Consider the following 25,011-nt stretch of genomic DNA (forward strand, 5'->3'; position numbering starts at 1 on the left):
CTCTTTTATCTCTGCAAATTAATTTATAGCTGAGCTGAGACACATCTATAAAATTGAAAAGAATGAAGGAAGGAGAAAATAAATCTTATAAAAGCGAAGGAAAAGTCTAGGTGAGAGAAACAAAGCTGGAAGAGGACAGGATGAAAATGTATTAAGGGAAGAACTGGCTGATATTGTTGTCCGTTTTTAAAAGCTAGATTGATTCCTGTCTTCCCAGTGTCCCTCCTCCAGGATATATGTTCAGAATATCAGCATCTTGACCCCATTTGTAGTTCAAATTTTCTGCGCTTCTGACTTCAGGTTTCCGCTAAGTGAAGTGGAGAACCAGAGATTGATTAATGCTGCCTGGTGAAATACTTGGTTTAAATGATGTGCCTGCCATCATTCAGAAGTTTGGGTAGCAGAGGACAAGAGGATCCTGTTCTCCAGGGCAAAATTTGTTCATTTTGTGTCTCTGAGATTAAGAACCATATCTCATTTATTGCAGACAAATACTCTTTATAAAACCCTAATTAATTCCCAAAGCATATTCATCCTATGGGACAGACATTCTAGAAAAGAAAGTGATCTCAAGCAGCAATTTCTTTGAGCAGTTAGCCAGTCAGTTAAATCGTTGAATATTTAGTTCTGAACTTTGGAATGCCTGACCTTGCAACTTTTAATATTTTCAAAAATTGTTTCAGAAAGCAAATGGAAGTAAATTCCACCACAGTAACTGTACTCTTCTGTGCACAGACTCTCGGAAGAGTTTAACTTTTATAATTTGATTCAAGAAAACCAGGTGTAGCTGTAATTGGGGGTAGTAGTGAGTTAATGGCTAGATATATTTTAATTGCCATCAATTGCTGTGATAAAAGAAAATTGCTGTGACTTGAAAATCCTGTTGTTCTCCATATATAAAAGAAATGGAATGTGCAATGCTAAGTGTAATCACACCAGTTTTGAACTATTGTGGCTAATTAGTTTATAGTCTTTGCAGGTGAAAAAGAAATAACATGAAGTCGTTGTATACGACCTGAATAGTTGAAATCCTAAATATTGCATGTGGATCACAGTGGTAGAGGTGAACATAAAGCTGAGATCACGTGATATCCTTGGTCCAGTTTATTAACAGCACACCTGTACAGTCGTCCTACTCAAGAGCAGGGTGTGATATTACATTGAATGGAAGGGTGGGAGGAGGCCTTCGCGTGAGGTTTTCAAGCTTGAATCAGAAGAGGTAGCTGCTTAAGTTGAATGGTGTTTGAATGGTGTCCTGCTGTCCCTTTTGCCAAGGTGGCTCAGTAGAGCACAAAGAGCAAGATGCAATGTGCTTCTGTGGATGGGTAACTTAAGCTTCTGCTTTCCTGAAACTCCTTGTATGTATGTTAGTTAATCTTCTGATGTCTCTAAATGATTATTACAGCTGTTAGTAGTGTTGATTCTTTTTAACTAGAAAGAGGTACACTGGTCATGGAAATGAGACTAGCATCCAAGGGTATTTTACAGTCCATGTGCTATTGCCCTCTGTGCAAGTTGGTGGATAATGGAGCAGCACAGTATCAAGTGGTGTTTACAGGACACTGACGCCGAACTCTCTTCATGGTAGCCTCTCAAAGTAGGTTGTGGTTGTTACAGACAGGCGCACACATACCATATGTGACTGTTAATGGAGGGTAGTCTGGCCATTTTGAAATAAAACTAGGAAGAGGGGGAAAACTCCATTTGTGCGCAGTGGAAAGTCTGTTATAAACCTGTGCTGCTTTAGCTAAAATAAGATTCAGATGAAGCTGTTCTGAACATAAAACTGATGGTGATACAAATGGGGTCTGTGTCCACAGAGAAACCATAAGAAGCCTACATAAATAATTTTCTAAACTACTTAAAGGGGAAGGCAATTGATTTAACATGAAGGAGTGGTAATCAGATAAGTATGTAGACTCAATAATACAGAAGTGAAAATTGGGGAAACAGTAATTGGGGGGGGGCAGGGAAAGCTTAAAAATAAATAAATAAAGCCAGGAACAGAAGTGCTTTGAAATTTTAGAATTGAAGTTGACATTTCTGAGCCTTAAATTGATTTTTTTCTTTTTTTTACTGATCCGTACAGTTATAACTGAATGTAAATTGCTTTGAAGTAATTTCTTGAAGCCTTAGCATTACCCACAAACAAGTTTGTTGTATTTTAAATATGTGGCTAGGAGAATGCATGGGCTCAGATATCAGTTTTTGGAGACCGGGAGGTGGTTTTACCTTTCCTGTAGCTTGGAAGAATATGGTAATTTGCTGTGGTCTGCTGAATAGAGGTTCAGCAGCCCTAAGAGGAAAGGACAGTGTAGTGAATCTTTTGAAATATTTTGAAGTCAAAAATGCTGCTTTGAATTTTTAATTCTCGTAAGTTCATGTTTGCTATGGATACTGTGTTGCCTTTTGAGAGCGGCAAATTAAGTAGGATAAAATCCAAGTATTTGGTTACCAAACTCTTGAGCAGGGAGGCCTCTGTGTTATATTGCCTATATATATGAGGTTGAGAATTGATTAAATGCAGTGGTCTTCCCTGACTCCTTTTGAAAATGGCATCTCTTCAGGGTGGAGCAACTGGTAAACAAAATGCCTGTGGGTGCTCTCACCTGCATAAGAACAGTAGTAATAGGTTTATGCTCACCTTAAGGTGATAATATGATTGAAAATATTCAAAGGATTCAGAGTTGTTTAGAGTGCACAGATGAGGAAGCTAAAAACCAGGTATACCTGGATTCTGCTGTTACATGGGAAAAGCCTACAACGTTCAGATCCTTTATTCTGCTGTTGGCAGTACGCAAGATAAGTGCTTAGGGAAGAGTCTAACAATATAACAGGTGAGATGTCTTAATGGATAGTTGCTTAACATACTAATATTTGTATTGCACAAAAAGAAAAAGTAATTTTGTATTTTTCCCAAAGAACCGTTGTTCGCATATAGCAAAGATACCAGTTTCCTTCCATAGCCACTATTTGCCTTATCTCACAGTCCACCACCCCAGTCTTAAATTCTAGGTCTTTCTTCCAAGACTACATTGCATACCTCTTATAGACTTCTGTCCTTGAGCTGATGGTAAAACCCAATTTCAGAATTCTCTACTTAATTTCATAGCTGAATTATGTGTAACAAGACTTCGAGTTCCTGATAGTATTTCTTATTAGTAAGGTATCTAGATCTCTCACCCTATGACAAAATATTCAGACTAAGTTTATCTACTTAAGAGTTTGGAAAGTCTAAACAGAGGAGTTCAAACTTAATTCTGAACCACAGATTGATCTAATGAAAAAGTGCGATTCTTCCTCTACCACCACCACTGTCTCTGTTCACTACTCTTCAACATCCTCCAAAGAAACCATACCTGGCTGTAACAAAATGAGGGTAGAATTAAGGGTAAATGCCTTTGTGAAATGTCATAGCTATAAATGAGGATTAGAATAAATAAGGAGAGTAATCTGAAATGTGCCAGGAATGCAAAGGAACTTAAATCTTATTTGGACCTATGTATCTTTCCACCTCTGTTTTCCCCTTCCTCCATCTAAAAGTTCCTGTTCTCTAGTCTCTGCTAATTTTGCTGATAGTAGTGATCATTAAAGATGTAAGGATCACATTTTATCTGCAGTTGATCAGTGAGGGGCCTTAATTATTCTATATTTTCTTGAATTACTTGTCCTGATGAATGTTTACAGCCATTTCCACTTGTGCTTGGTCCTGAAATTTTCTTTTGATTGCAACAGTTTATTTGGAGGAAGTGTGTTCAATCTTAGTTTTCCTCAAACTGTGGCTTGGGTTTTCATTATTTGTATTTTCCCATTGTGAGGTTCACTGGCAATGAAATTTTACATGAATGCTTTTTGTTCTTGAAAATTGTGTCTAATAAATCTTGCATTTGTGTTTTGCTTAGTCCTGCCTAATTAAAAATTGAAATGCCGAACAAATAATTTAGATGCAGAAATAGTGAGGCATCATTTGGATACTTTGAAGTAGAATTAAAATACACAGCACATCCTTTGAAATCTAGTTTTTGGGTGTAAGAAAGGAATCTTGCCATGTCTTACAAAGATATTTTCTGACCTTCAGTAAACTACCTGGTTTGTATAAAAGAACATGTCTTAAAACAAACATAGCAATTTATTTTTAGTTGCCAGTGTGTTTATAAGCAAAGTTTAAGATCAGATTTTCAGTTTTGTCTTACTTTTGACTTTAATTCCAGATTTTTAAGTACTACATCTATAAATATTGTCAGTAAAAATGACCAGCTTTGTGGTATAGCGCAATATAATTCTCAATCACATGATACTGTCAGTTTTCATTTAAAATCAACTTTTTCAAAACTTATTTCTAAATGAACTTAATCAGATTAACTTCATTTAGTCACATCTGTTCGTGATTGTTTTCCCCTTTTACTAGCCATACAAATCATGAAATTAAGCTAATTATATACCATTATCAGCTGCAAAGAACTAGTTTCACAGTTTTATACCTTTTAATTCCCTGCAGGAGATTAAGGCTTGTTTTTTGTTAATATGTAAAGTGCAGTAATGTAAATGGATTTCCCTGCAGTTATTGCCAAAGGATTAACTAGTTTATTATTGTTTTTCACTATTGAAATTGGTTTTAAAACATTACATTTTATTTGGTTTCATTGATGGCAATACTTGTCACGCTATTGAGAAACATTTTCCAAATAGAACTGCTATGTATGAGTAATTGTTATGCAGCTATAAAGCAAAAGAAAGAAGTCCTGTTAGAGTGATAGTAATGTCTGATTTTTATCTTTTCTGCTCCTCCCTCTTTTTTGGGGGGCTTGGGGGGGATACTGCCCTTACACAGGTGATGATGAGCAGAGTGATTGGTTTCATGAAAATGAATCTGGTGGAGCATGTGGAATTACGGGTGTCATTCCGTGGTGGGAACAAGACGACTCTGCAGAACTGGAGAAAGAATTGCCTGATCCAGTCTTTGAAAGTATATTAACCGGTACTTTCCCTCTTATGTCCTGTTCAGGGAGGAGAGGTAAGTAGCAATCAAGCAAATGCAAACTGTAGAATCACTTGGGTACAGTAGAAAGATGTCTGTGGATTATACAAAATATGTAAAATGTTGACCAGATTTTGGAGTTACCAGTTTGTTTCCTTTGAACTATTTCGTTTTTAAGGTATCATTAGAGAGAAGTAATTATAAGGCAATGATTAGAAAAGTCAGAAAGTGTAAAACTTGGCTCATTTTGATAGCCTACTCTTTTATCTATTGTCTCGATGTTTGCACTGAGAATTAAGTGTTATTTGAAGGGAAACTTCATATTCCATTTCCTAGCTTCTGTGATAATTAGAATTCTACAGAAGTTCATTAATTCAAAGGCTGGAAAGACTAGTGTGACCATCTGCTTTGCTTTATGGTTGTGCCATATTGTTTGTGGAGAAGAGGGAAGGGTTCCTTTAGAGCAAGGATTGAGATTGTAACTTAGAAAATATCCTTTTTTTTTTCTTCTTTTAAAATACTTTAGACAACTGTGAATCCAGTGTATCCAATGGTAAGTTGTACTAGTGTTTGATTGCATTTACAGCTAGGAACCCACTCTTAAGACTGAAGTTGTCAGACCTCAGCTTGCTGCCAGATAACTTTGTTGTACCTTCTCTCTGTCACAAGGATCTCCTTTCACATTCAAATACAGATCTTTTTTTATGTGAGCAATGGTCACATCACTTTTAAACTACTCTGCACACTGAATGCATTGAATTCTTTTGTGAGGCTTATTTTCTAGATGCTTGGAATTGTTTCTGAGGACTTGGTCTCTGCATATTCATCAGACTTAACATTTTCTAGTACTAATGAAGTTGTAAATGATGCAAAAATCACTTTCCTACTACAGTTCAGTATGCTCTGCTTATGCAGCCAACTATGCATAGAACCAGGATGGCAGTAAGAATAGCTACAGTAATGTTCATTTTCATGACAACTTAGACTTTCTCTCACTTTTCCCATTCTGTGCTCTTTGTCAAACATTGTACTGGTGGAAACAATGTTAAAATGTTTTGGTTTGACTGAAGTCAGATTAATAGATTGGTATGTAATGGTGAATTTTATTGGTTATACGCTATAGGAAATATTCTTAAATCAATTTGTACTCCTTCTTTGTAGGTTTCCAGGGTAGATTTAGTCATCTTCATGGAATGCCAGCAAGAAACATAAAAAAGGCTTCAGGAAACCAGAATGCATTGGTAGGTGCTTTTATTATCGTAAGCTAATGTGCACTGTTCTTAGAGGTTTTTTTAAAAAAGCGTATACCCCTCATGCTTGTTTCCTAATGTTGTAGATAGGTAATGGAATGTTAAGACTATAGTACCACTGCTGCCTGATACCGTTTCTTTGCTTTTTTAATAGTTAGATTCTTTCCACTGCAATTCTGTTGTAATGGAATATTTATGTGTGCTTGAATGGCAGAAATGATCTGAGACTGTTTCTCAGTACTTATTTTGAACTGAGTGAAAGAAGAGGCTGGGGGAAGGCATTATTTAACATTTTCTGTATATATCTTGTGTCTACGAAAACATGTTTCTCTCCTCTTACAATGAAAATCAACCCAAAGTTATTTGAAGTTCTTCTGATACTGAAAGCATTCTAGGATGGATTGTGGTACAATTCTGATATTTTTTTTTTCTTTCCCAAAAGTCTGCTTTGAAAAATCTGTCCTTATTCTCTTTTGTTTGGTTGACTTCTGTGTGGTCGGGGAAAGGGTATATAGAAAAAATTTAAAGCAAGATAGCAATGCACCTGTCAGAGACATCATGCATTCCTTTGGACTGAGTCTCTTCTAAGGCTGTGACAACAAATGAGAGATGTTTGAGTTTTTTTAGTGCCTTCGGCTCTAGGAGTAATGTTTTTAAGTGAAGGAAAAAATCAAACTGTCCTTGGATTTTTGACCAATCTAATAATTGGATTTTCCCATAGCTTTTTTCTAAAATAAGTGTAATGAATTTTCAAGAATTTGTTCTTTGGAGGAGGGCATGAGGAGAAGAGATACTTGACTTTTTAAATTAAAATGTTAAAATGTATTCATTGTAGTGCAGTCTATTCCTTTCTTATTATGATAGTGTTTGGAGGAGAAGGAGAATGTGGGAGACTCTTTATCAGCAAGTAATAAACATATCGCAGCATGATAAATACTGCAATGTCGATATTCTTTATTATTTGAGAACATTAAATGTTTTCAAATTTTAATTTGCCTAAACAAAATAAGGTGCTTCTGAGAAATGTAAGAACTATTATATGTGGAGACAATAGAAAGGAACTGTTAAAAATTAACTCGTTTTGAAGAGGAAAGGTTTTTATAATTGAAGTCCCTGTCCAGTAATTGCCATTTGGAGCTGAATAAAGTGCTTTAAAACCTGGCCTGTGATCTCTGCTGTTAGTGGTCGTGAATTAGATGAATGCTATGTAGTTCTTGGTTTCCTATCTACCTATTTTTATTTTTGGTTCAGTGATTGCTTGAGCATATCTGGGATTTGTAGCCCATTTTCTAGGCTTATTGCAATTTCACTCTGGTATTTTATAGGAGCTATTATAACTGATAGGTTAGCTTCATGGTATTGATGATACATGGCTTAACTACCCTAAAAACTGCCTTTTCCTCTAAATTGTAAAAAGGTGATTAAATTTCAGTTGATGAAGATATACTGTGAATGCGTATATATAATAAAAAATCCTAATGTTTATTTTCTGCTACGCTTTCTGGATTGTCCTTAGGATCCCATTTTGTCTTCCAGTCATGTTATCTCATATATAAAGATGGTATCGTAGTTCCCTTTATAACAAAAATGCAAGCCGATCTACTAAAGACTGATAATTCAGTTACCTCCAGTTATTAAATATATCATTTACATAGTGTTGTGAAATAAGGTTGACATGTGAATGTACCTTCTCAGCCACTATGTTTAGGCAGGAGTGCATATATAGAATGGATGTGCAGTTGGCTCTTCAGATGCAGAGTTTTCTGACCTTCTTAATGACTGTTTATGTTTGTGGGCACATCTGCTGCATCCGTCTTTGCAAATGTAGCTATATAAGCCAGAGCTCATGTGCTTCCTTTTGTCAGTGATTGCTTCTTAAAGAAAATCTTTTTTAGATACTCCAATCCAGTGACAAAAAAGAAATCATTTAATACCTGTGACATCTGATAACAGAGAACAAGAAGTAATTACTGCTATTAGATGGTAACAGCAAAGAAGAGCAAGAATGCTTTTAGAAAGATTAATATCCTGAGGAAAGAACACTGCAGACTCAACTCATTAAACAGACTTGTGGTGTGACTTAATTCTTTCTTTTTTAACAGCGAGGAGTCTGATGTCTTTATCACTACTTTTTACACAGATTTTAAAGGGAGACAAAGTGGAAAATGGAGTTTCCTACTGAAATATGTTACCTAAAAGACGCACATTGTATTCAGTCTAAGGATGTGTAGTTTGTATCTAGGGAATATGAGCATATACTTAGCCCTTTGCATGCAGTCAATGTGTGTTTAAACTTTTTTGGAAAGGTTTAGTTGAAGGTTCACAATTATAGCAGCTAGCAAAGCTTTTAAGAGATTACTGGTTTAGGGAAGGCAGAACGAATAGCTATGATAATACCTTGATATATCGTCATCCTCTGTCAAAAAATGGTTAATGCCCAACTGTTTGGGTGTTTTCTTGTAAGAGAAACATCAGGCTAAAAGTGTGATTATTACTTGTTATATACCAAGGAAACTGCTAGCTCAAGTCATTTTCATACCATGGTTTCTAGAAGCAGTGGGAGCTGAGAATCAGAGGAAGAATGCTGCTGTTTATGGACTGGTTAGTGAACTTTAATTTGAAGTAGCCACAGCTGGCACTCAGATTCTTTGCAGATGCTCTTCCTGCATTTCATTGACGAGTTGCTTAATTTGAACAAACTCACGGTGTCAAGCATACTGCCTTTGAGTCAAACCCCTTTTCTAATGATCGTACAACGCTGGACAAGCAAGAGAGAAGTAAAAACCTAGCATGCAAATACTATGAAAATCCTTGCCTAATCCAATGTGCAAGTTGAATGAGTTGTTGTACAGCAGATGACAACTGAAAAAGCTGAGCAAGAAAATGAAAAAAATATTAATCACAACTGTCTTATATCCTTTGGATTGTCCAATTTACTTAAGATAGGCACATTTTTTATGGAATCCATAATTCAGTGGTTTGTCAGGCATCTATTTTGGCATACAGTTATAATGCTGGCATTTCATGTCTTCATTGCTTTGTTTTGTGGCAGCATTATTTGTAACAGAACTTTATTTGAAAAGAAATAGAAAAACATGTGGCTTTTCTAATACACTATGCTTTTGATCCCACCTGTGTCAAGTTGCTAGCAGGAACTTTGTAAATTCTAATCAGAAACATGATACATGTGCTTTCATACCATACCAGTATTTAATGTACTCTTTTAATAAGGTATATTACGTGGAATCTTACTGTGCTGGGTTGAATTCTGCAGTTACATATGACCTGATTAACTATTCCCAACCCCCACATTCTTTTATGTTAGGCAACAGTTCTACAACTTAGAAGTAGTGTTCTATGAATGAAACACTGATTTCTTAGAAGGAATGCTTTTTTCATCCAGTCTTTTTTCTGTATGTGTTTATGGACTTGCATGCCATTTATCTAGTGCTATATCTCTGTCCTTTCCAACAAATTAGACATGAAACTTTGCTATTTAGCAGAATAAAATCAGAAATCTAACATTTTTAAATGCATTAGAAATGTGAAGGTTCATTTCTATGATGTAGAATACTAGATGAACTCTACCTTCAATGATTAAGCCACTATATTTTTCTCAGGTGGATTCCTGGGGAAATCAGGGAAGCCCTAATTAAAAAAAACAAGAGTTAATAATTATAGTTAGTGAAAATATGACTACTCTCGTTTCTTTCAGAATGTTTTGTCCAACTTAGTACTTAATGACTGAAAAATTTCGCTCTTATTCACAACTCCTCCATACAAATAAGTGAAGTTTTAAAAATCAGTGCTGCTGTCTTAGCTGTTCCCTGTGTGGTTCTAGGTACAGTTCCTTCCCTGATACAGGGAGAGACACTATAGGGTTTTGTTTGAGGACTCTTATGTGTTGCTCTTACTGCCTGGATACCCTGTCAGAGCTGGAAGCTGGGAAGTGATTTCACTGGGCTAAAGTGCAAAAAAAATGACCAATAAAAATGATGCTTTCTCTTGACTCTGCGAATTTTTCCATCCATCACCTTTATGTCATGGGTTTTGATTTCATTTTATTAAAGACAGCCTATTTTAAGTCTTGCACTCCTAGGATTGTTTTTTCTTTTGCACAGCTGTATTTTTGAGCTTGGCTATACATACTTGTAAATATTCAAAAAGTATCTAAAGAATGAAAACTACATTTCAGACCTCTGTTATCTGAAGGTGTCTGGGTATTTCTGTCAAATCCTGTGACTCTTTTTCAAAAGTTCCAAGATAAAAGAGCTTTTCTCAAAAAATTGTCAGATAACTACTACTATATTGATGTGAGGAGAAAACATGTATTAAGCACTTATGCTTCTTGTTAACTGCTTTCAAAATGTAAAATCAAATCAAACATTTCTGCTTCTAAGTTCTTTCTAACCAAAGAAACAGCCAGGCATTTTCAGGAATTTTTTCTTGTCAAAATATTTTGAACATTCAGTGAAATGGTATTACGTAAGAAACCTTTTTACAGATCTAAGGAATGTTTCCTTAAAGAATAAGTTGGGCGTTGTTTTTACGGTATTGGTCAGAAGCCTCTTTATGGATGCTCTGCAACTTTTGGAAAAACACCACTTCTCCAGTTAAAGTTGATTTGGTGTTGTGGAGTATTCTTTTATAGTGGATGTGTGGCATACAGTCAGATAGAACACAATTCAGTTTCGGTTAAGTGCATGAAACAACTTATCTGTGGGGTTTTAATTCTTTTCTTCAGTTAATGACTTTTTTCATTTGGAGTGATAGTCTCTATGTCACACTCTGTGGAAATTTACTTTATGAGAAAACAAAAGGAAAGAAAAAAGCTGCTGTCAGTTTTCAAAACCCTGTTATAAACAATGTAGGTTTCAAAAATGGGATGTAAATATTGGGGATGATGCTGACTTCATCTGTGCTGTTCTTAACGTCATGTATCTAATATTCTTTGGAGAACTGCTTACTGTTCTTACACCTGCTATGTGTTTTGCATAGTAAGAGGATCTTTTTTCCACGAATTAATTTTCAAGTGCATTTTTGCTAAAGCTTTCACTTATACTGATGCAAGCTTAATATAATTTGTTCCACCTGCCATGGTAAGCACCTGATGAAAGAGTAGAAGCTTCTTAGTGACTTTAGTAATAGCTTAGCATACTTAACTCATCAAAAGAATTATAATCATAGTAGGTCAGTATTTCTCCAAGTTATTCCCATCACTGGTAGTACCAACGGTTGTACCCATACTTAAGGCACAGTTAAATATTGTGACCATTCAAAGCAGAGCACTAGAATTAGTAGATCAGTTTTGCCAGTATAGTTGTCATTGTTACAAAGTATTTTGAATTCTACCTATCCTTTATGAGATCTGAGTGGTTTAATAAAGTCTGCCTTACGACTGATGCTTGTTTTAACCGACAGTGATTTTTGTGTCACTTTTAATTGTCTAATGAAAATCTATGATCATCTTGGTGTCATCAAAACAGTGAACAGGCACAAATAATACCACAGCATTTCTGCCCTATTCAAAGCTGCGGTTCATTAGCCAAAAGGAATAACTCAAGTACCAAATGTTTAATTTCAACAAATCTAAGATTGGTCATTTTTGTTTTAGTTCTGTTACCTAAGTGTAAAACCCCTATGCCACAATTAAAATAGAGAAATCCTCAGCTGGTTTGTAATAGTTGTAAGGGCACTAACGGGTGAAGGTGAGCATGTTTGTTTTATTTTCTTCTGTATTGCTTATATTGTAAATTAGAGTGTATAGTCTTGAATTGTGTCCTAGTTTCATTCTTACAAAATGTATGCCTATGAAGAAAAAAATAGTTTAAATGCATCAGGCAATTAGTAGCTTGTAGAGGTAACAATTGTACTTTATCAACAAAATGAAGATACCTCATCGGTGTAACTATTGAAAACAGATAATCTGTTTTCAGTAGAGCTGGTAATGGTTTTTCTTGGTATATTCCACCTGCTGTGACAATCAAAGCATGCCTTTAAAATATCAAAGACTAACTTCTGTCTAGCTAAAGTGAATGTGGTGACTTAAGTCTCTTTTCTTGGGCTCTTACTTCAAGTATAGTGTCAAAAACAGCATCCTGCTCCAGCGAAATAGGTGCCCTCCAGCATTAGTCTCAGAAATGCCAAATGTGCTGCTTATTTTTTAAATGCATCTTGTGGTTTATTCATGGTGACAAGTGCTATGAACTGTTAGTCTGAGCAGTATTCCTTGTAATTCACCTTAACCCAACCACTCAAATGATAGTCATCTACAATTACGCTGAAGTTAACTTTTAAACCAGGGCAAATAGCATAATGATACCCCTTTTATTCTTCAGTTAGTGTTGGTCTTGAAAACACATTTAATACAGTTTTACAGCACTCCTTACAGATGATAATGATTTTAAAAACCTCTGACTTCAGAATATGAGGCAACATAATTATTCCTCTTGTTTTCTGCTGCTTATCACAAAGAAATCCCCCTTTCTGGTGTCTGGCTGCATGAAATGTTTCTTCTGCAGACATTTGGAATGTGCTTGTTTTGACTTCCTAAATCCATATTGATTCTTTGATGTTTTATGTTTTAGTGCAATTCTAATGGAAAGAATTTGTCTTTAAATGTAATTGGTTTTAATATCTTTTCTGCAAAAATTTCACTCAGTCGTGTCTTTTCTAGAAAACTTAAAGCCTCAATAGCAGCGTTTTGAAGAATTAATGGTAAAACAACAACATCTTGTATCCAGTGTCAAGTTATAAGTTGTTTTTCCTTGTATTGAACTGTATGGGGGAGTTGATCATTTAAGGCTGAGGACAGAAAATCTTATGTGTAATAGGCAAGGAACACATGCACAGATACCGTGGCTTAGCTGATAAGCAACATCTCATTTATGCTGTAGTAAGATCATAAATGTCAAGTAAATCGTGACAGTGATTTCAGCTAACACATTGTTTAGCATTTTAAACTGAAAGCATGCACAAGACTATACAACTCCTAAACTGCTGAAAGTTTCTTGCTAATTCAAACCATAATAACCTATTCACATGAGTAGGTTTTCCACTCCATAGGAAACTTCGTCTTTTTGCCTAGAAGAGGTGGTGTGGGAAAATGAGGGCTACCAATAGATGGAACAACTTGAAAATAGTCCAGCTGTTATTTCAGTTGCATTTCATGTGATGGCCATCCATAGGAAAAACAACTTTCATAATGGCACTTTAGATATCTAATAGAAGTACTCAAAATTTCTCAGGGACTGCCTGTTGTGATAGTTATCATGTGGTATTTACAGCAAGTAAATGTGTAACTGAATGCAGAAAAGACCCTTTTCTTTACAGAACTCTAGGCTTTGTTTAATGTGTTTGAGAGATCTTCAAATTGAGTAAGTTGCAGAAGTGAATACTTTCTTACTACGTTTATCCAATATCAGAGACTGCAATGCTAACTTTGAATAAATGGTAATAAGCAATCCTAGAATGGAAAGGGCATTTCCTGAAGGTAATCAGTAAATTAATAAAGCTCTGGGTTGTGAGGTAAGTCACAGGAAAATTGGAAGCTCCTGTGTTTAGTGGTCTCTTGATGTTGTGGAAAACCCTACAAATAATGTTGGTATGATATTTCCAAAAGCATAGTGATACTTGTTTTGTGTGTACTTAAACCATTTGTCCAATTACTGAATTATATATCCTATATCAGAATAAACAGGGCAACAAGAAAAGGTTTATTGATATCAGCACTTCCAACTGAATTGGTGTGGTTCGAGAGACTGTTGATCCTTGCCTTTTAGTTACTGTCCCTTCAGTTAGGACACAGTAGCTGCTTTTCTAGTTTCTTTTCCAAGTGAAGCATAAACCATTCACTGTTCACGTGAACCCTTTCAGTCCAACAGTTTTGATAACTGTTCAAAATCTGTTCCACTCAGCCCCTTGCAATTTGATTCATCAAACTCTTACTTGCTTCTGATGAGCTGGTTTTTGTTGTGGTTTGCTTTTCCTTTTCTCACTAGAGAAAGGTAGTTCCTCATTTGACAGGTGGATTTTAAAACCTGCATGCACAAGTATGACAAAACTTTCTTATTCTGTTGTTTCTCAGCCTTGATTTAGCACTCCTGCAGATTATGGTTTTAAAGGTCAAGGAAGAAACTTATACTCAGTTCAGAGGATATTTTCAGTCTATTTTCTTACTGCTAGCTGATGGGCAAACTCTGTTACAACTGTCCTGCTAGAGATGTTTTTTTTTTAAACACTTGTAAAATTCACTCTCAAGAGCATTAGATAAAATGTGCCCCATTTCCCCATCTCCCTGACCCCCCTCCTGTTGGATTGCTTAATTCTAAAAGGCTTATTATACCAAGACCTAAACAGATAGATACAATATGTTTACAGGAGATTGCAATTTAATTCTCTATAGAATATAGTCAAACTGGAGAAAAAAACCTTTTTCCTGTTTTATGTCATGCTGTTACGCTTTGAAAAAGAAAGCATGCATATGGTGATTGAGGTTTTTGTTGCCATACCACTTTCTCTCTTTTTTGTTCTTTTGAGGTTTTTTAAATCTGGAATCTAATCATTGAGATAGATCTAAGGCAATTTAAGACAGTTTGCAGTACCTAGAATAACTTTAAGAACATTGCCTGTTAGAAGTTACCATAAGGCAGCTTTCCCATGCAGTAAAATATAGCACTTAAGTGAAAGATAGGAAGAGAATGCATAAAAACGAGGGGTTTTTTGCATAAATAAAAGCTAGCATTTCAGTGTTAAGCTGGGCATAAATATTTTAAAATATATTGTTATCCCTTGTTCAGGAGAACAGAACACTTAACTATATTTTGTCAGATTTTCGAGAATAAACTATGTAATAGTAGCATCATATATAATATTTAAAAACTCTGAAGGATTTATTAAAGTTTTCTTTGTACACAAACTGATATCTTTTATAAAATGAATTCCCCTGCATCAGTGATGTATATGCATATTTTCTTTAGGGTTTAATGTGACTTTTTCTTTCAGGAAAACAACTACATTTACATAGGATGTTTTACTGAATCTTATATTAAATATTACTAGAACGTGGAAAATGTTTTAAAAATATTTGGGGCTTGATGGATTAGTACTCTTCAAAGGGAAACAAAACACTAAATATTTCTAATCCTGCATTATTTACCGCATGGGTGGTTAAATGCTACTTTAAGGCCCATAAAATTAAAAGGGAGAAATCTGCCAACTGTAGCAGGAATTGGATTTAGGAAGAGTGGTACAGAGCCAAAATATTGCTACAGAATTAAATGTCAAAAATCTTCTTTAATAGTAGATATATAGTTCACAGTGCCTGGTTATGATTAATACATTTAATCTAAATCACTGAAAGTTGCTCTCTCCTTTTCCATAAAATACAATGGGACACAAATCAGTTTTACTGTAGGTGGATAACAATTGGAAAATAATGCATCTTCCCGCCCAATAAATTGTCAGTTATACCTTTTAACTAAAATCGATTCATCTTTCCAAAATTTATTACAATTTCTAATAATAAATCTTTTCAAATGTTTATTCATTTGCTTTTTGATACATTTGTGCCACTTTTGCTATGGTCTAATGTTTTTTTCTTTTGATTCATTGTAAATTAGAAAATCTATTTTGAGTCAATTTTCTAGTTAAGAAGTTAAAATCTATAACCTAGCCATTTTTTCATAGTCTCCTTTGCACATTTTAATACCCTTGAACTTAGATACAATCCAGTAAATTCTGATCAGAAGGTGATTAAAAGACTTTTCACTGCAACTTCTTGACTGAGGGCCAGATTCATAAAACAAGTACTTATGAAATTGTTAGCTGGTTTTCTCCTGCACATCTCCCTGATTCAAAGAGGAAGATTGAAACAGTTACAGCAAATGAGCAAATACATAGGTTTTGGCCAAAGATTTTTAGTATGGACAATCAGAATTGCCCTTTTGAATTAGAATCTAGCTATGACCATACAGGGTATGATGGAAACCTCCTTCTGTTGACCCTTTATAGCAGCAAGACAATGATAATACTGGAGATCACGAAAGCATACTGTATGTTTCCCATTATTTGCTGTGCCTGTAATTACCAATGCTAACCTCTGCAAGTGTGGTCATCTCTTGTTTCACATTCTTAAAAGTAACACTTTTTTTAAGAAGAAAATATTTTAAAAGAAATTTTTCATCACTTTCCCTAGTGATTGATCTGCTAATCTGCGTTGTGAAATTGTGTTCACTGTTCAGCAGTTTCCTGCTCTGTATATAATAAAATGTGTCAGAGAGGGATAGTCTTAATTTTTAAAAAATCTACCAATAAGCAATTTCCTGTTCTGATCCAGTTACTGGGATCTTTTAGTCAGTTTTCTGACAAGAATTATGTATGAGAAGCTTAATCTAGAATGTAGCCGTAACAGATTTCTTAACGCACAAATCTCTCTCGTTTATATTATAAATGTCAACGTTGGCAGAATAGAGGGAGAGGGTTGGAAAATGTTTCAGACATAACTGTGGAGAAAATTACATTCATAATTTGAACCTGATCGACAGTATCACTTATTGGTACATTTGTGTAGCCAAAAGCATCTTGGGTTTTAAAGTGATTGATTTCACAGTTAAAAAGATCATTTGTGTGGATGAATTGGAATTCATTAATTTTACTAATTACACAGTGAAGAAAACAGATGTTTTCTTAGGCAAAGATCAGGCTTTAATTACAGGTCTTACCTGCTCATCTAAAAATAGTGTCAATATGTTCATGTCTCTCTCTCTGAGTTAATTTCTTATTTTTATATGGAAGTATGATTTTTACACATTTGTTAGGCCTTGCTGTAATTGTGTACAAATACAAATCTAATACTCAGAGTAATTATTAAGGTGTACATATATCATAATGCATGTATTTACCCAACTTACTCTTGAAGAATTTCCTAAAGATTCCCTCTTTAAACTGTCAAAATCAGTACTACCTAGTACTACTCTATTTTCAATTATAACAGTGTGTGTTACAAAAATAGTCAAAACCACTTGCAACAAAGCTGAGTTTCCAGCAATTATACAAATCCGTCCTGAGTCCCCTTAGGACTCTTATCCTGAGGTATGTACTCCGTAGGACTACAGCCTATGTGAGAAAGGCTGTTCCTCTAATTCTATGGTAGCTTACTCTGCCTGACAGAGGTATTGTGTATGCTCGTTTTGTTATTTAGCAAATTGTTATACATATATTGTCTGTTTTAATTTCTTTAAATATGTATTTGTCACTGCCATGGGGCAGTGGAGATCACCTAACTAGTACTAATAATTGGCAAGATCCAGAAAGAAATTACCTTTGAAAGGAGCATTTGCAAGGAGCATTTGCAACCAACAGCCTGAGGATGTGTGGTCCATAGAAAGAGTAACTCTATTTTTACTACATTCTTCCGTGCTTGGAAGAAGTGCGTATGAGGAAAGAAGCTAGCAATGCATCAGTAAGTGTAGTTGGTATACTGAATATTTCATGGCGTAAACTGATGCAAGGCTGTAAATTAACTCGGAGGAGTAACATTTGTCATCTTAGAAAAACTTGATCATTTTAACTTTGTGTGAAATCTTTCTAACTTGAAAACATAATTTTCTCAGTACTTCATTGTACTATCCTTCCTTAGACTTTACTGTTTGCCATGATTCTTTATTTCAGGAAGTGAGTGCGTATGTTGCGTGGAATGGAATTCTCATGTCTTTTCATTGCAGATGTGTTTGCTTCAAAATCAGAAGACTGTCCTATCGTGAGCATGATTTCTACAAAAAAAAGTTGATGTGTGTACAGTAAAGCAACACAAAATGACAAAATATAAGCAGGGTCAATATAACTCATTAGTAGTAAACTCCAGTGGTTGTCCAGATGTTCTCTTATAATATTCTCTTTGTTTTAGACGTTACAGGGTGGGGAAAGGCGCTTTCTAAAAAGCGATCTGTTTGAGTGTTTTTTCAAGTGTTTGGTCAGGGGGATTATTTTGCTTTTTCTTCTGTGGAGGGAGATTTCTACATGCTTTGCTTATTTCAGGGGGGGTTACTACTGTGGGTGGTATGGTCAGAGCTGTTGAGCAGTCTTCAGAGTGCAGCAGAGCCAAAATGCCTCATGAACACAGAAAGCTTCAATATGACTACCTGCTTTTAGTTGTGGTGATGTATTGAGAGGTTGTGGGACCTTGGAGAAGTAGGTCCTTAATCATGTAGTGTTCTTTTAATGCTAGGTTAATAATATGAAACTACTGTATTGTGATAGATTGCATCCATTATATCTGTAGTCTGCCAGTTTACTATGTAGTGATGATGAGAGTAGGAAATACTTGAATTTCAAAGAGAGCTTTCACTAAAATGCTACCAAAATTATCTAAGACTATTGCGGACTATTGATGTACTGTTTGTTACTGGTTCTTTGAGAGAAAATTGTGTCGTTTCAGTTAATGTTGTTGTAGTTTTTTATGTTCATAAATTCTGGGTTTCTTTTGGGTGTGTTTCTTCTACAGTTCTTTCGTTAAATTAGTAAGGCAGAGAAACTTAATCTTAAAATAATTGAAATGGGAACATTGCACTGTGAAGAATGTGTTTGAATCAATAGCTCTCAGGTCTCATTGTGGCTAGCTATTTTGATAGGATACTAAATGTTATAATGATACCATTCAATTTTCAGTTATGCCTTTGTTGCGATGAAGATAAACTGTTGAAGTATTATTCTTAAAGGAGATAAATTCTTGCCTCCTGTGCAAAGAAATGTTTAGCGAACAGGTGAATGTTGAGACACTTTGCTTTGGAAGGTAAATAATATCCTTGAGGTATTGTCCACTATGCTGTCTGCAGCTTTCAAAGCGCAACTAAGTGCGCTTTCTAAGTGCAACTGTTTATTCGCCTTCAGAAGAAAATAAATAGGCTCTCTTGTCTACCTTAACCTAAAGGGAGACAGAAAACTGCCTGGAGATTCAGGTACATCTGGTGTCCCCTTTATTTAACTGTCTTGCTGGAGGAGCTGAAAGTGGCCAGCCATGCTGTCAGCGTACACATAGCCCAGAGGTCTCAAATGGCCTTGACTTGCGCAAAATAGATTATTCCAGTAGGGTGACAGAGCTGGTCGGCTGTTAAGAGAGCTAATCAAAGCAGACACAAACTCAAGTATAATACTGGTTATTAGAAACTCTGCTGGCATCAGACTAATTAAACATAAACACCTAAAGCATTCATTTATTTCTTTATCAAAATTATCAAACTGGTGAAGTGCCCACAGCTGGGGAGAGGTGGGACTTTTTGACCTCACTTAACATTTCTAGTATAACTAAGAGGATTTGTCTTGGCAGCCCCCTCTCCAAGGGGAGATCATTGAAACCATTAATGATCTATCCTTTGGCAAAATGCCTGGCACAAATTCTCTGAGCAGACTTTTTAAAGCTTTGTGTGCTTTCCTTAACACAAGTTTTCTGACTCTGAGTATTCTGAGGAAGCTAGTGGTTCTTGTCTAGGTTTGTACATCGTTCTTCTTAAAGTTTACAAGGCTGTGTGCTTTGTATAGATCAGTCCTTTTGATCCGCGTGTCCAATGTTGCTTAGTATCTAGATGTTGTGTGGCCTGATTAAAAAAAAGTATTGCTTATTGTTGTTTGAGCAGCAGCACCTATACACTTAAGAACTTGTCTCTGAAGAACAATTTGGGGAAGGCTGGCAAATCCCAGGCACTTTAAGCCTTCTCTCGCAAAAGTGATAATCCAGACCTGGAATCCTCATTAATTCTCTCAGTGCCAATTACACCTGGCCAAGGATCTCCTGAGAGTTTGGCAAGGTCTTACCTACTGTGCAGCAATGGCTGATTTGAAAGCTGTCAAATGAGGTTAGATAGTTTTCTTTTGGCAGGTGTTACTGTGAGGTTTTTGTCATATGCAGCAGGATGGTAGGTTGTGGAAGGTCGAGACTGTGGAGAACCCCGTTGAGATTGTCCCAGTGTTTTGCTGTGTGCTTTGTTGTAGTTTGTTTAACCTCTTCCAAGTGAAGCAGGTTGACCTAAGAACTATGAATTATACCTGTCCTTTGCTTGTGATCTTTGTGTGTTTTGTTTTTGGGTTTTTTTTCCTCCTGCCAAGTGATGTTCTGGCCAGGTATTAATCAATTGGTGTGCTCTCCTGGCTGTGGATGTCTCTGAATTCCATATGTATTTTTGTTTACATTGGGAAGTACTGACTTGGGTTTGTGGGATGGAAAAATGGGTGCTACTTCTAAGACTTCCAGAAACTGAAGTGCATATGTTTACTGTGTTAGATTTTACATAGCAGACTTTGAACATTGATTTTCAACAGGTTGAAGGTTGAACAAAATGCCTGTTTGCATGTTGACAATATATAAAATGAAGTTAGCAAATAAAATTCTTCTTGAACATCACAAAGAACTCTAGCTTCTGAAGGACTTCTTTCTACTGCCACTTTACAAAATCCCTTAGCTGCAGTAACCTTAGCTCCCCCTTCCCTTTTTGCTGACTTCAGTCTTTTCTCTGTTCCCGATGATACCCACAGATCCCTTTTCATATCTCTTTAAACCTGCATACGTGCATACAATCCTCCTAACTGCCAGTTTGAAAAGGGGCAGCGTATGATGTGAACTGTTCCAGGCTCCACGTGTGAGCTGGCTGAGTTCGTGTTGATTTCTTGCTGGAATGAGGGCACTGATTTGGGTGTCTCTGCACATTCAGTGTCACAAATGCAAACTCATTTTTAAGACATCTCTCCTCTTAGAGCCAGCTGAAATTTGCTAATGGGCTTAAAAGCTAGCGAGGCAGTGGTAGGAGGTCAAAAGTTGCAGGTAATTGTGCAGGTCTCCTTTTTCTCAGAAAATCAAGCTAAAAAATGATTTTGTGAAAGCACGAGTAGAACAATTACTTTTGTGGAACAAACAGTATAATAGTAAACTGTCTTTACAGGAATAAAGCTCTGGATTAGCATAAAGGATATAGTATTAAGTATATGTGTATATTTATTAAGTATACGTGTATATTTATTAAGTACTATGGTCCCAGGATAAACCTACCTATTTTTAAGGCTGGCAGCTTTCCTGCTTAGGGGTGTGTCATGGGCCAAAATACAGCTTCAAGTCAGGGAATGTCAATCAGTTAATTTATTGCCATTTAACAATCTTTCAATTACTGATTCTGGTGTTGAAAAATGAAAACAAACACTTACACAAGCCTACCTCGCCTTCCCTCCAGACACCTCTCCTCTCCACTTTTTGGTCTCCAGTCCCCTCACTGCACATTACACTCAGTCCCTTTGGTGGGGTGATGGGAGGCACAGGAGATGGGAGTCAGTGTGTTGCGGTTCCTCTTCTTTCACTGCTCCTTGTTTCTTACCAAATTGCTCTGGCACAGGTTGCTGCACCAGCTGCAGTCCCTATGAGGTCATACCTCCTCCTCACTCTTGTCTCCAGCCCTTGCTTGGGTGGCTCATTCGCTTCAGCAGTTGTCCTGCTGTACTGTCTGCCCTGCCAGTCTGTCTTGTTTCTTAGTTGTGCCTGTTTGTGCATCTCTCCTGTCCCAGTATCAGCTCTTGGGTCTCCTCTGTTTAGCATTTGTCCTTCTCTGGCATCTCCCTTCTGTATCCTCCTGTGTGTGTCGTCTTCTGGTATTTACCTCCCATTCCTAAATATTCTTTTGCATAGGCACCAGGGACTCCTCGGGTTCCATTTTGGTGCATGATGGGTCTGTTTTGTTCATCACGGAGACAACTGGTACCAACTGTGACTGGCACAGAGCAGCCCCTGACCTCCTTGTACACAGGTCACTCCTGCAGCCCCTGCTCCAGCTGCCAAACCCCTGCCAGCTGTGCCCAATACAGGGTAGATAGCCTTGGTTTGGTTTTATATATGTAGATGCTTACAGCAGTACAAAGAGAAACTTGAGAAAATGGGGGGGGGGGGGGGGGGGGGGCGGAGAATTGTGTTCAAAAGTGTGGTTTTTTATTTGTCTGTTGCTAAGGTTACTTACACAAACTATTTGCTTCAAAAAAAATGCCTTGGAGAAGGTAAAATTAGAACTGAAAACTGAGTACATAACTGGTACAAAACCTCTTGTGTGCCTGGATAACACCAATATGTAATGTACATGGCTTACTAATACTAATCATACTTTAAGAAAGCAAAGCATATTGCTTCTATGGTACTGGTTTCCTTCCTAACAAGGAGAAAGTAAATAAATTTCCAAGTGCAGTGGTTAACTTTTTAAAAAGCTATCATTTCTCTTCAGTGTAGAAAACTATAGAGTTTCAGTAAATATGCTCACTATACCTCCTGTGATTGTATATTATAGAATTTTACAGCAGTGACTATATTGATACAATCTCATGCTTTACTGAGGAAAGAGTCTTTTTTGAGACTGTAATCCAGATTCATAGAGGCTAAATTTCATCCAGTCTGAGCCTAGTATTGTCTATTAGTTAGTTATCTCTGAGCAATTAAAGCTAATAAAATCTAAGGAGCAGAGACTTGGGTGGAGTTTACACTCTGTAAATCTGGATTTACATGACTGTGGGTTTTCTTATCTCTCTGTCTAATAGCTAATAATACCCTCCCCTCCATTTGATAGGAATGCAAGAAGAAAATACATAGCAAGTTGTAAAGAATATGCATAGGGTATGGATTATGAACATGGAATCATGTAACTTTTTTTATTAATTTTATCTATTTTTTGTTGATCTCTATTATACTATAGGACCAACTTCTCAGTAATGTTTGAATGGATAGCAATAAGTGCTAGTGAAGTTCTTGATGCAGTATATCTGCTTGTAAGCTGTTGATTTGTGGTAGTTCATGAATTTACTGAAAAGGATTCAAGCAGCATCTTGGAAAAAGGAGTGATACTGCAATACTGTCAGAAGAACCTTGAAATTGAATTACAACTTTAATATTCAAACTAGGGCATGTATTGTTATTTGTAGTATATGTAAAATGACTTTTATAGATTAAATTTAAAATCGGTGACGCAGAATAGGGTTTATAGTGCATGGGCTTTGAGAAGAGCAGGGGAAGATCTTTGATGTAGAGCATGTAGCAGAAAGATGGATATTTATTAAATAAAGGAATTTTAAAATGGGGGTATGGTAAAAGAAAAGGCTGTTCTTGCTGATGTGTTACTCAGATGATAGTCTGTGTTGCCAAAAACAAACACAAAGTAATTCTCTGTGCTTAGGTATTTTATTTAATAAGTATTGTTTAGATTTACTAAAAACAATTAAAATCATAAAACATTTCTCCTGTAAGACAGGGAAGAACAGCTGTGTCAAATCTTATTGCTTGAGGCTTTCATTTCTAGGAGCCTGATGCTTTGTGCTGTGGTGTAAGTATCACCTGTGTTTCTAGCGAGGTGCTGTGCTTTCTTCCCATCCCTGGCATTCTGTCTGAATTGTCAGACTTGACCAGTTAAGCTTCCTTCTACCTGGTTTAGATGTATGAATTCCAGAAACCACAGAAAATTTGTGCAGTGTTCCTTAGGACTCAGTGGACATATGCATGTTAGCAGAGGCAAGTGCTGAGAGAGGCACTGCATAAAGTACCAGCTCGCAGGCAACAGCCTCCATCATGCTCTATTTCCTATCATGTAACCCATTGCAAGGAGGCATGCATTACATGACCCCAGACCATTAAGCTTCATATATTTGGTAAATGTTAAGAGTTCTGTGTTGTCCAAATATGAACTAAAAATGTGTTGCTTAATTGTCTTGTTTAAGGTGAAAAATAAACCAGAAACCCGCTTCTGTCTTGCGTCAGTCCTACACTGGACTACCACTTAGTATCACTGCAGAGGCAGGTCTGGAAGAGGAAACAGAGGGAAGGCCACCTCATGTATATTGTTTCCTGGACTCTCATTTCCCACAAACATTTCATGCTATTTTCTCTTTGTGTCTTTTTTCTTTGATGTTTTCATGGCATTTTCTCTTTGGGTCTTTTTGTCAGTATTCTTTACAATCATAATTTCCTTCCTACCAGCATTGCTTGTACTGGTTTTGGTAGTAATTTCAGTAAATCTGTTTATCACAGCAAGCATAATGCAAAGCTGAGTACACATTGCCATTAAAGAGTGGTAACAGCAGGGACTGAAAAGCAACAACAGACTTTTCTTGGCAGTGCATCGTCTGCACCCACCGAACACAGCGCTGCTTAGGAGTATTACGAGCTCTAGGCTTCTAGAGACCAATTCAAGACAGTCATCCCAGTAGAAGGAATTTACATGGATTGCAAGCGATGGAGCAACCCTCTTCCATTCAAAGTGGAAAATTCTTAAGACTTTTATTAAAGTCCTTGGCAGCTTACCAGGAAAGGTCAGATTTTTTCCACTACACAAAGTACAGCAGAAGCTTTGTTACAAGATGGGTGTGTAGGCTGAGAAGGCTGGTTTTGAAGATGGAACCTAAATAATCAGGAAGACGGTGCAGTTGCTTTCAACACACTTCTTATATTTTGCATTTTTCACTTCTAGTGGCAAGAATATGATAAATGTTCTTTCTTAGTTATTTAATCCTCTATTCATCCTAAAATGTCACGTAAGAAACCTTTTTAAAGAACAATTGTGACATATTAAATACACTTCTCACTGTCATGTTAAAGGATACCAGGTCACCTTACTGGCCAGTGACAGCAATCTGAAATGCTATGACTTGATAACTATAATAGTATATTTTGGGGTTTGCACATTCCAGTGGAGTTTAGAGGCAATTCTTAAAAACACCTTTTTATTTTATTATCCACAATGATTTCCAGGGAGTTTATGTATTTGTATTTTAGCT

The 25,011-nt window shown here is 36.3% G+C and overlaps 1 protein-coding gene across 1 annotated transcript in view; it reads left to right on the top strand.

Annotated features, from left to right (window-relative positions):
• GPATCH2 (G-patch domain containing 2) overlaps positions 1–25,011 on the top strand; it is a 126,592-nt gene that overhangs the window by 16,345 nt on the left and 85,236 nt on the right. Inside the window, exons 4-5 of the mRNA XM_059835611.1 lie at positions 4,832–5,014; positions 6,140–6,219. Of these exons, the coding sequence (XP_059691594.1) occupies positions 4,832–5,014; positions 6,140–6,219 (263 nt within the window). The remainder of the gene's footprint in view (positions 1–4,831; positions 5,015–6,139; positions 6,220–25,011) is intronic.

This window comes from Gavia stellata, chromosome 2 (assembly GCF_030936135.1).
Source record: "Gavia stellata isolate bGavSte3 chromosome 2, bGavSte3.hap2, whole genome shotgun sequence".
NCBI classification, from domain to species: Eukaryota; Metazoa; Chordata; class Aves; order Gaviiformes; family Gaviidae; genus Gavia; species Gavia stellata.